The sequence below is a fragment of the Sminthopsis crassicaudata genome, chromosome 2 (genome assembly GCF_048593235.1).
Source record: "Sminthopsis crassicaudata isolate SCR6 chromosome 2, ASM4859323v1, whole genome shotgun sequence".
In the NCBI taxonomy this organism is placed as follows: Eukaryota; Metazoa; Chordata; class Mammalia; order Dasyuromorphia; family Dasyuridae; genus Sminthopsis; species Sminthopsis crassicaudata.
Window position 1 is genome coordinate 25,474,275 of NC_133618.1, and position 16,601 is coordinate 25,490,875.

A 16,601-nucleotide genomic window follows, 5' to 3' on the forward strand; every position below is an offset into this window, starting at 1 on the left:
ATAATGAGAGTGCTTATTAAGAAGTGAAGACTTAGAGAGAAACAGAAAGGCAAATTCTCCAATTGGCAAATGGTCAAAGGATGCAAACAGGCAGTCTTCAAAAGAAGAAATCAAAGTTATCCGTTGTCATATTTGGAAAAAAAGCTCTGAGTCACTACTGATTGGAGAAATGCAAATCAAAACAACTCTTAAGATCCTCCCTGATATCTATCCGATCGGCTAACCCGACAGAAAAGGAAAATGACAAATGTTGCAGCAAATGTGGAAAAACTGGAACATTAACGCATGTTTGGTGGATTCGTGAACTGATCCAACCTTTCTGGAGAGCAGTTGTCTGAAGGACCATATACCTGGGTATACTCCATAGCTCAGCAGCAACTACTAAAGTCTGCATCCCAAAGGAACGGAAGGAAAGTGCAGTGGATGATGTGCAAAAACACCTGTAGCTCTCTTCTTGTGGTGGCAAGGAACTGGAAATCAAGGGGATTCCCATAAGTTGGGGAATAGCAGAACAAGGCATGGGAGCAAGTCGGAATGCTGTGGGGCTGAGAGCAATGATGCGCAGGGTGCGCTCCGAAGATCACAGGAAAACCTGTGTGAACTGATGCAAAGTGAAGTGAAAAGAACCGAGAGCCACAGGGTACCAGCAACACTGTGAACAGGCAGCGGCTCCAAACAACCCGTGTTGATAAATGCTGTGTACCTCCAGAGGAGGAACTGGGTGCAGACTGAAGCCCGCCTCCTTCCCTTTGCTTTTCTTGTTTTTCTTGAGCAGCACAACTGATATAGAAACAGGTTTGCACTGCTTCTTATGGATAATGGATATCCTATTTCTTGCTATCCTGATGGGTGATGGAGGGGCTGGAGGAGGGGCAGAATTCAGAACTGAAAAGAAGAAAAGGAAGGAAGGAAGAAATGCAGGGAAGGAGAAAGGGTATGAGGAAGGAATAAAGAGATTTCAGTCACCTGGCATTCCCTGCAGGCCCATATCACCTGATGGAATGAAAAGATGCCCAGGTAATAGCCGGTTGTCAAGAGATTATTGGTCACATAGGATAAAGTCAGGGTTACTTTTCAGGGAACCAGTTTGTCTCTTTTTATTGGCAAGCCTATCCCTGCTTGTTACTCAAGTTTGAGCCTACATTTCTCAGGACAACCTCTGAAATTACAGAAGTTAGGAGGTTCCAACATGGTAGGAAATAATCTATAATTCATTAGCTTCCTTCAAAGCACCTCCCCACAGGAAACCTTTTCTGACTTCCCAATGGCCCACAGTCTCCCTCGGCTCCAGAAATCACACCATGTTTGCACTGCAGGGTTTCTATCTTGAGGACCTCGTCTCCTCAAGGATTCCTGCCTCAGTCTTCCTGCTGCACTGTCCCAGATCTCTGAGTAATACCAATGTATGGGCGTTGGCAGATGGCACACTTGAAAATTATGTCAGCCACCAGATATTGCAGATCCTCTCAAAAGAAATCTGAAAGCCCTTGAAGGAATTTGGCCCGTCCCTCCCTGCAGAATAGGAAAAGAAGAAGGTCTATTGCCTAAATTTCAGCAGAAATTTAAATACTCTACAGAGCTTGTCCAACAGTTTGTATATCTGGGACAGACTGTACAGATAGACGTGAAATGAAGAGAAACAAGGTGGCGGCTAAATTGCTTTTAGGAAACTGTCCAGCTCTTTTACTTATCCCAAGGCCCGGTAAAAGCAAAGATCCTTTTCAACACCGACACTTTGGCCGCTGTGCTGGTAGAACATGGTACATACTTCCTCTAAAAACCCAAAGTGAGGATCCAGTACAGGGCAATGGAAAGAACTGATGAGAAATTCCAAAGAACAGTGGGAAGGGCAGAAAAGGGAATGGCAGGAGAGAGAAGGGGAAAGCCAGAAAGCTCCACAGGCATCCTTCGAATTTCAGGAGAAAGCAAGAGGGATGATCTGCAGTGAACAATGGGCAGCACAAGGACATATTTCACTATCTGTGAACACTTGGAGGGCAAGGGCCCAACTTTGTATCCCTGGCACCTGGCACAGGACCTTAGCCATAGATATACAATAAATGCTGAATCCATATCAATCCAATCCATAGCTCAGCAGTAACTACTAAAGTCTGCATCCCAAAGGAAGGGAAGGAAAGTGCAGTGGATGATGTGCAAAAACACCTGTAGCTCTCTTCTTGTGGTGGCAAGGAACTGGAAATCAAGGGGATTCCCATAAGTTGGGGAATAGCGGAACAAGGCATGGGAGCAAGTCGGAATGCTGTGGGGCTGAGAGCAATGACGCGCAGGGTGCGTTAATTGTTAAATGTGTGTAAAGAATTTACAAGTTCTATTCAAATTCTTGTAATCTGTTCAGATGGTAAAATTTCTTCAGGTTCTGTATACATGTAAGGCTCTCAATAAATACATGAATATGCATTTAATTAGTGTTCCAGTCACTCTGCCAAATGTCAGAAATACAAAAATGCAAATCCCTGCCCTCAAGAAGCTTGCCTGCTAACAGGGAAGACAGCACCGAAAGGAGAAAGGAAGGAGACAAAGAAGATGCTGTCGCCTGGCTGAGAGGCCTGATCCTATGGGCTCCACATTGGAGAAGGTTCCATCCATCCCATTAGGAGAAAAAGGCCCCATACTGCATCCCTGGAAGTGTGCACAGAGTCAATCCGAGGGAATTTTGTGGGAAGATCAAGGCCTTCTCCTGGAGAAAGAGTAGAAGGCCCCAGAAGTCAATGGTCAGAGGTACCTACCACACAGAGATGAATGTCAGGCATAAGGTCAGCAGTGACAAGTCTGGCAGGCCCACTTAGTGCACGAGGGACGACATAGGGAAAACCAGGCCTGCAGATCAAGTGGGAAAAGGCTTTAAACTCCAAATAAAGAGTTAGGACTTTTAGGAGTCAAAAGGCAGTGACTAGGGCAGGGGGCAGTGACAGAGTTCAGCCTTTTTCTGTCCCTCTGGCTGTTGTATGAAAAAAGGATTAGACCTGAGCCACAGAAGCCACTTGGGAGACTATTGTAGGGGTCCAAGGGAAGCTAGGGGATGGTCCCTACAAATTGAGAGCAGGGGGATCAAGATTTGGAAACTGAATGAATACATGGGAAGAGGGAGAGATCATCCCCAAACCCAAGTTGTTGGGTTGGAGGTTTTAAGCCTCCCATTTATTATACAACTTTTATCATAACTTTGTATTTGTAAAGGTTTCTGTATGCCTTTCCCTCCTCTACATTAAGCACGACTCCAGCCATATCCTCACCAAACTTAATTGATTCTAGAGAAATATAATATTAAGTAAAAAAAAAAAAATTTGGAGGCAGTTAATTTGATAATGCAGCTTATAAATGGGCAGTCAGCCAAGTGACATTTGAGTGAGTTATGACTTCACAGGGGGTTGGATTTTAAATGTGTTATTACTGACTGCCATTATCTGCAAGATGTTTTCAGTTAATAGGACTTAGAGGTGGGATCAGACCTGAGATGTCATTGTCGTAAGAAGTTCTGCTTCTAGCTCAGACTGCCAGATCTCCTGCAGTTTATATTTTAAAGTTTTCCGGGGCATCAAAAGGTTAAGTTGCCCAAAAGGGATCAAAAACAGGATTTGAACTCAGGTCTTCAAGAGTCATCAAAACTTTGCAAAGTGAACTCTGTGAAACTCTCTTTTCCTTTACCCAGATTCCTTTATCAAAAAGCTCATTTTCCATGGTTCTCTCCCAGCACATCAGGCCGGGTTTGAGATTCACACTGATCTCTGCTGGACCCTAACCTTTCCACACCCAAAGGCCCGCATCCTCTGATAGCGAAACCCTCTGTGATGGCCACAGGTTACTTCTAAGCTGTGCTTTCAGACTTAGGCGAGGATAGCGTTGTCCCTTGCTGTAATGGCTCCTGCTTAGGGCCTAGTCTTTCTGTAAGGGTGCATGGGACATGGTTCTGCCGACCACCCCTGCCCTTTCCTCTGCCTCAGTGATGCTGCTGACCCAGCTGGGATGCAGAGTCCAACAGAACCACTCGGCTTTCCCTAGGGATCTCCATGTGGCTTCTTAACTTCCCCGGCCCCATTCTCCCTGGATTTCTCTGTGGCAGGAGTCTTGCGCCAAAGTGTTTTTCTTAGTGCATTCCTGGAGCCTAACAAAACAATGTCTTAAACAATACTTGGCGCCCTGCGCTGATTAAATGATTACCAACGGAGCAAAAATGGTTACACATTGAATGTTGTTTTAATATTGATATTGAAACTAGTGAGCAATTGAACCACGGTTCTGGAATGCCTGAGTCGTGAGAGTCATCATGTGACTTCAGCCCCAGGGCAGCCAGTTCAGCCAGCCCTTACTCCACTTGGCTCAGGCACCCATAGCAACTGGTTAGACAAGGACAGGCCGGGTAGGACTCAGTTCTGGGGCCGCAGAGTAGATAGAGGTACCCGGACTTTTTCTGGACTTTCATCTGCATGCGGGTTTTAATTTTTTACTAATTGTTTGCTATTGGTTGTTTTTAAGCATTTTATTAAAGAGATGATTGGTTAAAAGAGAGAGAGACAGAGACAGAAAGACAGAGAGAGAAATGATTGGCGAACACTCAGAAAGGGAAGTTGTGATCACAAAGCCCAGCTTGACTGCATCAAGAAGAGTTCATGACAGACTATTTCCCTTAATCCCTTAATCCAATGAGTAGAATCCTATGAATCACTATCAACAAAAATTTGGAGAAAGCATCATATGTCTTTCTTCAGAGAAGAAGGAAAAATATGATCCAAGATGATAATAACATCAGATGGATTCAAAGCTGGTTGGTTGGCCAGACTCCAAATCACTGTACATGGTTCCGTGACCCTGCAGGAAGTCTCCAGGGAGCCGCTCAGGGCTCTATGCCGGCTCTGCAGTATCAGCAACTGGGAGAAAGGCACCTGCTTCCCAGACGGCCCAGAGCTAGAAGGGAGAAGCAAGAGAGCGCCTTCTGACAAGCTAAACCCTGAGGTGGGGGTTGAAGGTCACGTTTTAAACTTGGGCACCAAAGATCTACTTCATAACCATAAAGTGGAATAGATGGATAGTCAAGAGTTCTGAAAAAGGTCTCTGGATTTTGGTGGACTGCAAGCGTCCTGGGCATCAGTCTGGCGGCCTGGTCTGAATTAAAAGACATGGAGCTTCCAGGAAGCCTGCCGCCACATCCGACCTCCTCTGGAGGTTCAGGGGCCTCCCTCCAGGCAGGGCCTTGATAAGCTGGAGGGGATCCAGAGGACCCCAGCATGGGAGAACACTCGAGTCCAAAGCTGGGATGGTGGGTCAAAGGAACGGGGCATCCCCTCACACCCAAGGGAGCATGAGGGCCGTGTCCACAAGGATGAGATCAAGGAGGGATCCAGGGGCCTCTTCCATCCCATCCCCGGCTGTCATTCTGGGCTCTCCAGCCGAGTGGCTTGTAGACATCATCCAAAGCGGACATGATGCTCTCTCCCTAATCCTCCTCCCACTTTCCCTACTTCTATGAGGGCAGTGCCCTGTGCCCAGTGCCCCCAGCTCACAACCTGGGACTCATCCCAGACCCTGGTCTCTCCCAGCACACAGGCTGTTGCCAGGGCTTCTGATCTCACTGGTCCAGTCCCTCTCTGATAATCTCCCCATCTCTCCTCTCACAGTGGCCTCCCCTCGGTGCAGACTCTCCTCCCTCCCTGAACTGTAGCCTCCATCTGCTTTGGGTCTCTTCCCTGAGGCTCCCACTATTCAGCAGCCAAAGTCTGCCCCCCCCCAATAAATTCCAGGAGCTCCCAGGGGCCTCTAGGACCAGATACACACCCTCTGGTTAAGGAGGAAAGCCCTTATAAGCCAGTCCTCTGCTGCCCCAGACACGATCCAGGGGGCCTAGAATGCTCTCCCTCCTCTGCTTCCCCCGCTGGCCTCCCTGGCTTCCTCTGAGTGCTTCTCCCCAAGCCTCCCCTCCCCTCTGGGGATCATTCCCCATTTATCTTGTGCATGGCTTGCTGTGTCTTTATATTGTCTCTGCCACTGGACCGTGAGCTCCTCGAGGGCAGGGCTATTTGTGGACTTGGTGTCGCCAGCACTTAGCACAGTGCCCAGCACAGGGTGGGCACTTAATAAATGTCCGGTGACTTACTGTTTGGTCCCAGAGGGCAGAAGGGAGGGACAGGAGCTTCAGGTCAGAAGCAGGAGGCCATCCCGAGGGGGCTGAGCCATCTCTCGACCTGAAGCAGCAGAAGCTGGATGGCCCCTTGTCAGGGGTGATAGAATAGGATTCTGGTCTGGCCCAGACTGCCTGGCTGCTGAGCTCCTTCCTGCCTCTGAAATGGACCTCCAGTCTGGCCTGTGGAGGGATCGGGAGCCTGGGTTTGGTTCTGGGAGCTACAGGACTGCGTGTGAAACAGCTCTGCAAACAAAAGAGCTGAATCCATGAGAACAACTAGGAGGAAGGCAGCATATCATGGAAAAGGCTGGCCTCTGACCTGATGGCCTAAGGACCACTGGGACCAGAGCCGGCCTCGTATGGAGGGGTCAGCCACTCTGTAAGTCCTGGGGGGGGAGGGTCCCAGCTGGTGAAGGGGTGTTATTGTATCTAAGAGGAATAAGGAAACCTGGGGCAGACACTGTGCTCTGCTGCCTTCCATCTTGTCGGCAGTTGTTGGAAAAGATGTGTTGTGAAGAATACAATGATTTTTGGAAGCAGCAGGGGCCATCAGCCTTGTGCTGGATCACAAGTCGTGACCTGAGCGTTCTTCAGCGCATTGGGGGCTCCTTGGCGCAGCCCACTGAGCCCAATTGATGGACGAGGAAGGGGAGCGTTGTCTGACACTGGCTGTCATGTTGAGATTTACTGGAGAAGGACTTCTGATCAAAAAGTGCTTCCATTTTCTTGGGCAAGATCAGTTTGGAGATAAAACTAGTGATGTTTTCATTCACACTTTGAACCTTATGATACAGTTGCATGTAGACTTGCCAGGAGTCAGAGCCCGTCACTGGAACTGAGTCTTTTAGACAAGTGGCTTCCCCTCTGCCTCAGTTCCCTTAGCTGACCCTTCCGGTGACCCTTCACCTCAGCAGCTGTGCCTGAAACTAGTCCTAAAGGATGAAAATTGTAACCAGGTGTTAGATATAAAAGTGGCGATTACCGGGGTTGAAGGCACAAAGGGCGTCAGTTTATAAAGTAAGATGGGGAGTCCCCTCAATGGCCAAGATCAGCAAGTGGACCTGACAACAGACATCCCCTCAACAGCAGTGGACTTGAGAATGGACATCTCCCCAAGGCCAAGGTCAGCAGGTGGACCTGAGAATGGATATATGTCCATGTCTGGGAGACTTGGGGTTCAGGACCTAAGGATGAGGGGAGGAACCAGATGATGGTAGATTCTTGCCAATGGCTAGACCTTCTCACACTTCAGCATCCTGAGCAGCAAGCCAGGGGTCAGCCATAGCTGTCACTGGACCCATTTGAAGTGAGATTTTCTTACAGGGAATAACCAGACTAATAACGTTGGGGCTGATTTTGTCATAGGTTGGTCTCTGCATCAGTGGTCCCAGACACACATACATGCACAGACACTGGAGCCATCCTGGAAGTCATGGGGGCCCTTCTAGGTCCTATAAATGGAATTGAGCATTAAAAGCGGTTTCTCTCACTTCTCCGTTATACATCAGGACGAAGATGCACCAGACTGTCCCCAAAGAACAAAAAGGAAATCTGAAGCTACAGAACAAACGGTTTACCCCAGAATTCTGTGGTAGCAAATCTGGGGCTGGTCAGCCCGATCCAGACATCTTCCAGCTCCATCCACTTCCATGTGATCCTGGCTCTAAAGTAGGAAGGGGTTCAGCAACCAGAAAAACCAAAGCCTGTGGGAAGATGATTTGTCTAAGGCCTCATCAGACGCAGAAGTGGGATTTGAACCCAGGCCCTCCTACCTCATAGCCAAGTGACTTCCTGGCAGTGTGTCAAGGACAGGACCCTTACTGATACCTTTCCCTTCTCCGGTGGAGCTGTTCCTCAGCATCCCCCAGGTCTGTAGGCTTTGAGACCCAAGGCCTTTGGATGGCTTTATCTAGAATCCTGGAAAAGGCCCTAGCATCAGGAAGAGGAGAAGGAGGAGGAGGAGGAGAGGTAGTCTGTGTGGTGGAGGCTCGACCCTTCAGCGGGAAAGCTATTTAGAGAGGCCAGCCTCAGGCCAGCCCTGAAAGAGGAGAGGCTCCTCCCAGGGGCCCCTCCATCTCCCCCTCACCATAGCAGCTGGCTCAGCAGGGCGCTTTCCTGAGCACGGATTCAGCAATTTTAACGCTTTTTCTTTCCTGTATAGAGATCTTCCCCACCAGCCCAGGGGTGGTTTATGGCGCTCCTATTGCAGCGGGAAGGAGACCAAGTCCATGGCCCCTGAGCTGGAGCAACCCTTTCCCACGAACCCTCAAAAGCTCACATCCTGCCCTGAGAAAGCATGCACTCCTGGGCGTTAGCCCGCCCACCTCTGGGTGCCCCAGTACCCCTGGCCCCCTGCGGAACTCCGGATGCTCTGCCGGGGCTCCTGGCTGTCCCCTCCCACAGAGCGAAGAAGCTGGGTCCAAGGGCCTGAGGAGGGGATAGGGGGTCAGAATCCCACCCTCAGCTTGGCTGTTTCTCTTAGACCTTTTATGCTTCTGGTGAGGAAAGGGAAGCAGGAGAAAGCGTCTTTGTGGCCCTCCCCCCCAGCCCGCCTCCTCCCCCTTTGCCGTTGCCCCCCCCCAAATACACACACACCACAGCCCCAGGGGGAATTGTTCCCAACAGTTGGCTTGGTTTCTCCATTCCCTTCTGATTTCCAAACTTTCTAAATCACAACCAAGCAGAATTGAAGACCCATAATGAGAAGATGGCACCCAGTGACCCAAGCACTGGGCCTGCTGACAAGAAGACCTGAGTTCAAATCTAGCTTTAAATGAACACTTAGTAGTTAGTCTGCCTGGACAGTAAGGGACAGGACTGTCCTGAGAATCGGATTACCCATGTGTAAAGTGCTTCCCAGAGGCTCACAGAACCTTGGGAGCCAAAGTGAGCTGCTCCTTGCCTCAGGGCCTAGCGCCAGTTAAATTGTGATAGAAGAACCATCTAGCCATGAGCCACCAGAACTAGAGCAAGGACAGCCCTGAGCCCTCTCCTGGAGTGTTCCCCGACTTCTGGCTTTTGTTTTCTCAAAGCTTCCATCATGTTTGAGAAAGAGTCACATCTGGGGGGGATGCGCGGGCCCCGCAGGGTGAGGAGGGCCCGAGCTTGGGGGTCCCCGGTGCTAGTATTTCCAGCAAGGAGTCACTCTCACTTGGGAATGTTTCTTTCAGATCTGTGCAGTCTGTTTAGAAGATTTCAAGCCCAAAGATGAATTGGGAATCTGCCCGTGTAAGCATGCCTTCCACAGGAAGTGAGTATGGGGCTCTTGCATGTTATGGTGTATTTACATCAGTGACAGGATATTCTGCTGGGCAGCTTTAAATTAAGGTCCTTAAATTAAGGACTAGGTACCCCCTCCACACTAATGCCATTGGCCAAGGTCAAATGCACCTCTCTATTGTTCCCTTTTATTTGGGGCTATGTTTACTCAATCCCAGAAAACTCATTTTCTATTAGAACTATCTTAATGGAGCACAACATGGGCATTCAGAAGCAGGAAAATAACCCAGATGCTCGCTCAGTCTTGCTGCTAGTGACAAAACTTTTTTTTTTATTAAAACTTTTTATTTTCAAAACATATGCATGGAAAATTTTCAACACTGGCCCTTGCATAGCCTTGTGTTCCAAATTTTCCCCTTCTCCCCACCCCCTCCCCTAGATGGCAAGCAATCTAATATGTTAAACATGTTAAAATACATGTTAAATTCAATATATGTATACATATTTCCACAATTATCATGCTGCACAAGAAAAATCAGATTAAAAAGGGAAAAAAAGAGAAAGTAAAATGTAAGCAAACAACAACAGTGAGAAGGCTATGTTGTGATCCATGCTCAGCCCCATAGGCCTCTTGTCTGGGTGCAGAGGGCTCTCTCCATCACAAGGCCTTTGGAACTGACCTGAATCACCTCATTGTGGGAAAGAGTCACGTGGGGACAAAACTTTTGTCTTTGACTCTTTGCTGTATTTGGGAAGGAGAGATTTCCAGTGGATAGGATTCTTCCCAGTTAGGGTAGAAAGTCAAGCTTAGGGTGTGAGAGTGGACGGCAAATCATCAAGGGGAAGGGGAAGGAAAGCATCGTCCCAGCTGCCCAAACCTCTGCCCTGTTAGAGCCAGAGCAGCAGCGGCCCAGGTCCCCGGCGCTGTCCACGTGGAGATCATGTCTCCGAAATAATCTCGTGGTCAGAGCGTATTGTGGTTTTAAATCGGAATCTGGACATTGGGCCTGGCAAAATATACTCGTTTTCTCGCTGAGTATTTTCCCACAGGTCCAAAAAAATTGCATTTGCTCCGTTTCTTTCTAAAAAGAGTTCATTCCACTTGCCCACCTTCCAAGACAACCTATTCCTTTAGGAGAGACTTTTATGAGAAGAGGGCCAGGGACGGGGCGCTTTCTGCCTGGGATGTGGCTGTATGGGGCAGCTCTGTAGAATGGGGGGACTTGTCCGGCGCCCCCAGACTGAAGCAGAGCAGCCCCACTCTTGGGCTTCAGCCCCCTGGGTTAGAGAATTATGTGTCCAGTTCGCCGTTGGTCATTCTCTTCCTCACAAAGGCCATAGGTAGTGCGCAGGGCCGCCCCCCAGAAACGGGCTGCCGCAGGGGCCTGACGTCCCCTTGTTGCTTTGTCTTTCACTTGCAGGTGCCTCATCAAGTGGCTGGAGGTCCGGAAAGTGTGCCCACTGTGCAACATGCCGGTCCTGCAGCTGGCGCAGCTGCACAGTAAGCAGGACCGCGGCCCCCCACAGGGCCCCCTCCCCGGGGCTGAGAACATAGTCTAGCCCCATCCCCAGGACGGACTCAGCACACGATATCGCGATGAACCCCAGGCGGAGGGCCCTCGCCCCTGGATTGGCCGTCCCACAGAGATGCACCAGTGATCCCCGGCCCTCCCGAAGAGCTCCTCCTTTGGGTCCTGAAGCCACCGGAAGCCTAGGCTGCCCTCCCGTGTCCTGGCACAGAGGACCCCCAAATGGGGGGTCAGGGGGTTCCAGTGAGTGGGGTCACCAGTGTGCGGCCCCAGCCCCTGTGCCTGCCCAGAGTTTGCCTAGGATGAGCAAGAGTAGGTGATGGCGAGTGCGGCAGGAGGGACTGCAGGCTGAGCCTCAGGGGCTGGACCCCTGCACTGCCAGGCCAACCCCTCCCACCCCGCAGACCAAGCATGAAGCTCCCCGAGTCGCCGGATGAGCCTGCCCGCCCCAAGCCCACCAGCGTCCTGATCCTGCATCTGGGAATCCTGTGGTTCTGACAAAAAGTCCGATTGGGCAAGGCCCCAGGGAGTGGTGACTGCGCCATGGCCCTCCCCACCAGATTGTCACAGGTGGTCAGGCAGTAAGGAGCCAGAGAAAGAGAGGGGTGGTCAGCACGGCCCGGCCAGGAGTCGGAGGGTTCTCCCCAGGACTTCCAGCTGGCCCCAACTGAGCAACCGGACTTGTTCGGGGGTGGCGGTAGCCCCAAGACCCAAGGGCATGAGGGAGCATCTGGACCTGGTCATCATCCTCCCCATGACTCAGTAAGCCCACAGTCACCCAGACTCTGGGAATTGGGCCGCCAGCAGATATACTAGTGACGGTGCAGTCAGATTGGATACCAGCGCCCCTGAAAATCAGCCCCCCAAAAGAACCACCTACCTACCCAATCCTAGGCTGAGCCCACAACCTTTCCCTCCTTCTGTTCTCCCCAAACCCCTCCGTTTGACCTCAGTTCTACCCATCTCTTGCTCTTATTAGAACAAACTGTTCTTGAGTTTCCAGTTAGTTCTAAGGCACTGTTCTTAAAACATCCCACGGACGTTGCACTCCGTATTTTTAAAAATATTTGAACTTGTAAATATTGTATTCAGCAGCCCGGGATTAAGGAGCTCTTGATTGTGTGTTTAGTTTTGTACTTGGCTCTGGAACGCTTATTTATAGAAGCCATAGATGGCTTCGTCTCTTGCACTCACAGACTTCTATAGAAGTGACCCAAAAGTAGCTGATCTTTGGGGGTACCAGAATATATTGTAAATGAGCTCAGAAAGAAGCAGATGGCCTAGCCAGCTCTTCCCCACGGCCCAGCCCACCCCTTACCATGACTTCTTGCCGGCCTTCTTCGTGGCTGCTCTGCCTTTATCATGTCCCAAGGCCTTTGGAACATGGCAGGCATAAGATTGAACTAGAAGCAAAAGATTTCATCCTCAAGTGCTTCCCACTGGCGTCCCCCACTCCCCACCATCCATTAGACATCAAAAAGGCAAGCATTGGAACAGAGCGGTTAGGGAGTTAGAAAAGGAAACTGCTGCTCTGGTGAGTCCTGGGGGACTCTGGGAGGGGGGGAGAGTCTGCAGGTTCTGTCCTAGTTCTTGAACAAGGGAATGGAAGGGAAGGCTGTTTTTGTAGTAGAGCTTTAACCTGTTGGGATCCATGTTTATCTTCTGAGCCATTAATGGAACCAGTTATTAGTACTCCTGCCTCCCTCTGACTTCTCTCTTTCCTTTTCTGCATTTCCGGCAGTCATTAAATGCCAGGAAACCAATAGAACTCTGATGAAACAGGTTTACAGTAAACTATTTTTAGTGACCAATGTCAAAAGAGAATATTGGGCTTGTCTCTGGATCTATACGGTTTAGTTACATTGTTTACAGCCTAGAATTTTCCAGGAACATGGAACAGCTTTGGAATAAGTGCCATTTCTTCCATATGGGGCCACGATCAAAACAGAAGTCAGAAAACCTCAGCAAGGGACTGTTTTTTAAGTCCATTTTAGTCCAATATCTCAAATATTCTTTCCAGCTGAAAATCTGTTCAGACGTTGATTGTATAATTCCAACTTAGCTCCGTCTACCGAAGGCCAAAGTAGCAAAATCGAAATATCTTCTCATTCGCAGATCAGAAAGGAGTCCAACTGGGTACAAATGTCCCAACGGACTCCTCCTGGTGTCTGTACTGTGTTTGTTTACACTAATTGTCTAAGCAGAAAGTCAGAGTTGTCCCCACAAATCCATCTTGACATTTGTCAATAAGCAAAGTGGATGATGTTAAGCAAGCGATTGATCGGAAGAAATCTTGGCTCTGCTTTGTCATCAGCTCCTGTAATGGAGTTTGAGGACCATGGGCCAAAAGCCAGTCACTTCTCCCAGTCCCTTAAGCCTCGTGACTCTAGTGACCTTGACCTAGCAGAGAATGATATAGAGCCCATAGTCTTTGGGATTGGAGAGACCCTCTGGGCCAAGCCAACAGCCCTTGTTCAAAGACCTCAACAAGGGGAATTCCCAGCTCGTTCCCGGACCAATTCTACTCTGATAGAAATACTAAGTGGACTGTGATCGTGTACTCCGGCCAGAACAATACAGAACACAGTTGTAGGTGTAGTTACACGTTTGGTACCAGTATTAATCCAAGAAGGAGAAAGAAGGAATGAGAAAAGAATCCCTTTGATCCCTGAATCAAACTGAAAGTCCTGGAAGTCACTGGTTGCTCCCCATCTCTTGGTGAAGATCCAGGGGGATGTTTAGGCCCTTGGGGACTTTTGCCTACTTACCCATCAGCGATTTTTGTGTTTCTAACTGAAATATGAAGAAAGGAAGCTGAAAAAGTGGACTCTATCAACCCTTCGCCGGCCATTCACTCGCCTTCTCCAGCTGCTGACCCAGAATCTCTTGTATCACTGGGACTCAGGGACAAGGCACAGGAACCCGGGGCCTTCGGCCCTGGGAAGCAGGCCAGGCCTTCCCAGCTTTCTTAGCTGCAGAATCTGTAGCATTTTCCACTTCCTCAGATGAGACCCGCCAGGAAGGATTTAGGGACAGTGAATAAACGAAATGAAAGAGTCACCAGCACCTCCTCTTGCCGGCGTCATGCTGGGTTCCCTGCCCTCCGAGGGCTTACATTCTAAACATGGAGCCCACACCTGGAGAGTTCGGTCTGGAACAAGAGCCCACTTGTGTTTCCCTCATGAACCCCCCCCCCCCATGCCTAGGACTAGCTGGTCTCCCTGTCAGGTTATTACATGACCACGATCAGAGCTCCATGACCTGCAGGGGTGGCCAGGATAGTCACTGTGCCAGCAGGTCCCGGGGCTGCCCTTGAAGAGCGCCCGCCGTGTCACCCCTCGGCCTCCCCCCTCACTGCCCCAGCCTGGCCATGGCTCCCAGAGCTCTTTGGGCTGGCAGACTGTGAGCCATCGCTCGGAGGGGAGCCCTTCCCGGGCCGCGGTCAGTCCATCTGGAACCGCAGAATCGCTCTTGAACCACATTCCTTTCCAGCAAGGCAGATCCTCCGTTACAACATAATGGAATTCCTTGTTTCTAGACAAACAGAACCTTCCACTCCCTCCCTCACCCTCGCCATAAAAGCCAATATTTGACCTTTTAAGTACCCAACCAACCAGAGATCGGACATGGACTCATCAGGGCCTTTGTGTGGCCCCGGCCCAAGTCAGCCAAACCATCCCCCTCCCTGACCACCCTTGTTTTAGCCGGACCGTTTCCATCCGAGCTGAGAGCTCATTGAAACCTCCCCTTCTCCTCATCAGCTCCTTAGAGAAGATGGAGACCCAGGGGCTTGGGGAGGAAGGGGCCCCGTGGCTTGTGCCGGACTGCTGGAGATGGGTGCTCCTTCCCTGAGGAGGGGCCGGCATGGGGAGAGCCAGGCTCCTCGTGGTGGCTAAACCAGCTGATAATTATGGAGATAGGATTTGAAAGCAGATCTCTTGACAGCACATCTGATGCACGTCCACTGGGCCAGCTGCCTTTTTAGACACCCAGAGCCACATGCAAAGTTCCCCTCCCCCAGCCCCTACCTCCTTGTCTTTTCTGAGTCCTGGGCCGGCGCCAGGTGATGGCTCTTCCTGGCCTGCCCTTAATCTTGAGCTGGCCCAGCCCTGGGCCAAAAGCACTTGAATCCTGAGCCTTGAAGCTGAAACTTGAAAGGAAAGGAAAGGCTCTGCAGAAGCACTTTTCAGACTTTGTTCCCTCCATCCCCCTCTCTCAGACCCACATCCTGAGACGTTAAACCTTTCTTTACCCACACTGCAAAAAACTGGGGAAAGGAAAGGATGTTGTGCATTGCGATGAACTTTGTCACTGGATGGCTTTGGGGGAGAATCAATTGCTGTTTTGTTTTTTTCATAAATGAAGCTAAGAATCTCAAAGATTGGTGGGCAGGACTCGGTCGCTTACTCCCGTTTTTAAAAACTAAGTATTTCGGAGTTCAGATTTAGGATCGAGGTTTGTTATAAGTTGTTCTCATTATTTAAGTTTTCCATCTTCATGTGTGAGTGGCCAAGAGCCCTAAAATCAGAACTGTGTAACTTCGCCCCCATGAGTTGGAACCGATTTCTCCTAGAACCGAACGCCTCAGACATCCCTAGGACTTATTTCTGATTGGACTGGAACTGTCCAGGGCCTGATGCCAGTCCTATTCTTTTAGCCTTTGGGCCCCCAATAGGTGCCATCTGGTTAGCTGGGCATTGGGGCTCAGCCTCCTGGTCAGCCCCACCAGAGTCCCGGGATACTGCTGTTCCGGGGAGCTCTCCCACGATTCCTGTTTATCATTTATTGACCCTCAGGATGGCTGGAATGTCCTTAACAGAATAATTAGTCACAAGGCAAGACATCCAGTATTAACGAATGGATAGACAGTGGAAGATAGATAGTCCCCCCCATTCCCAGGAAGGGGAGCATCGCCAGCCACTGGATTGGGGTCTCGGGCACTTCCTCGAGCTGGTCTCCGCATGGCGCTCGCTGCCCCTGGGTGATTCAAGTCGATATCGTGTAACTCCTGCAAAAGTTTATGAAACTCTGAGCCTCTGGTTTCATAGACATATTTATACACTAAGGATTCTGCAGCAGAATATTTTTGAAAACATTCGCTGTTTTTGTAAGCTATATTTTTGTATATTTAATTGCTATTTTAAAATTCTAATGCATCTTTTGCTAATCACATTCTTGTTTTAAAAAAATAATGTTTGCATGTGATTGACTTGAAATGTAAATAAAAGCAGATTTTGAAAATACATGTTATCAGGACGCATCCCTCTCTTTGCGGTGAGCCTGTCGGGGTCCCCCACGCAAGGTCCTCGGGGAACAGAAGCCTTCCTGCGGGCTGGAGCGTCAGGGCAAAGGCTGGCCCTCAGTTTGGGGGCTTCCCAGTGAGGAAGGAGCTCGACCTGTGGAATTAACCGAGCAGCAACGATGGCAGAGCCCTTGGCAGTGAGCATCCCTCCTCCCTCCCTTTAGACACCCCAACAGGGGATGGCAGAAGAAACAGGAGACGCCTCTTTCGGGGGTCTCTGGTGTCAGGGAAGGGCCCGAAATTGGCCCAAGTACCTAACAGCTAATGGGCAAGGGCCAAGGCCAAGGCCGAAGGTCTAGCACCCGGGGGATCGGGGATCAGGGATCCAGAGCAGCCTTCCAGTCCTACCCCTTCTGCACAGATGGAAACAGAAGGAAAAGGCCTGCTCTGTTGCCTTCCCTTGCACCCTGCCAGC

At 50.0% G+C, this 16,601-nt stretch overlaps 1 protein-coding gene across 2 annotated transcripts in view; it reads left to right on the top strand.

The window, feature by feature from the left end:
- RNF24 (ring finger protein 24) overlaps positions 1–16,125 on the top strand; it is an 82,716-nt gene extending 66,591 nt beyond the window's left edge. For both annotated transcript variants that reach the window (XM_074285483.1, XM_074285482.1), the window contains exons 5-6: positions 9,307–9,386; positions 10,777–16,125. In XM_074285483.1, coding sequence (XP_074141584.1) covers positions 9,307–9,386; positions 10,777–10,915 — 219 coding nt within the window. In that variant the 3' untranslated portion in view covers positions 10,916–16,125. The remainder of the gene's footprint in view (positions 1–9,306; positions 9,387–10,776) is intronic.
- The last annotated feature ends 476 nt before the right edge of the window (positions 16,126–16,601 follow it).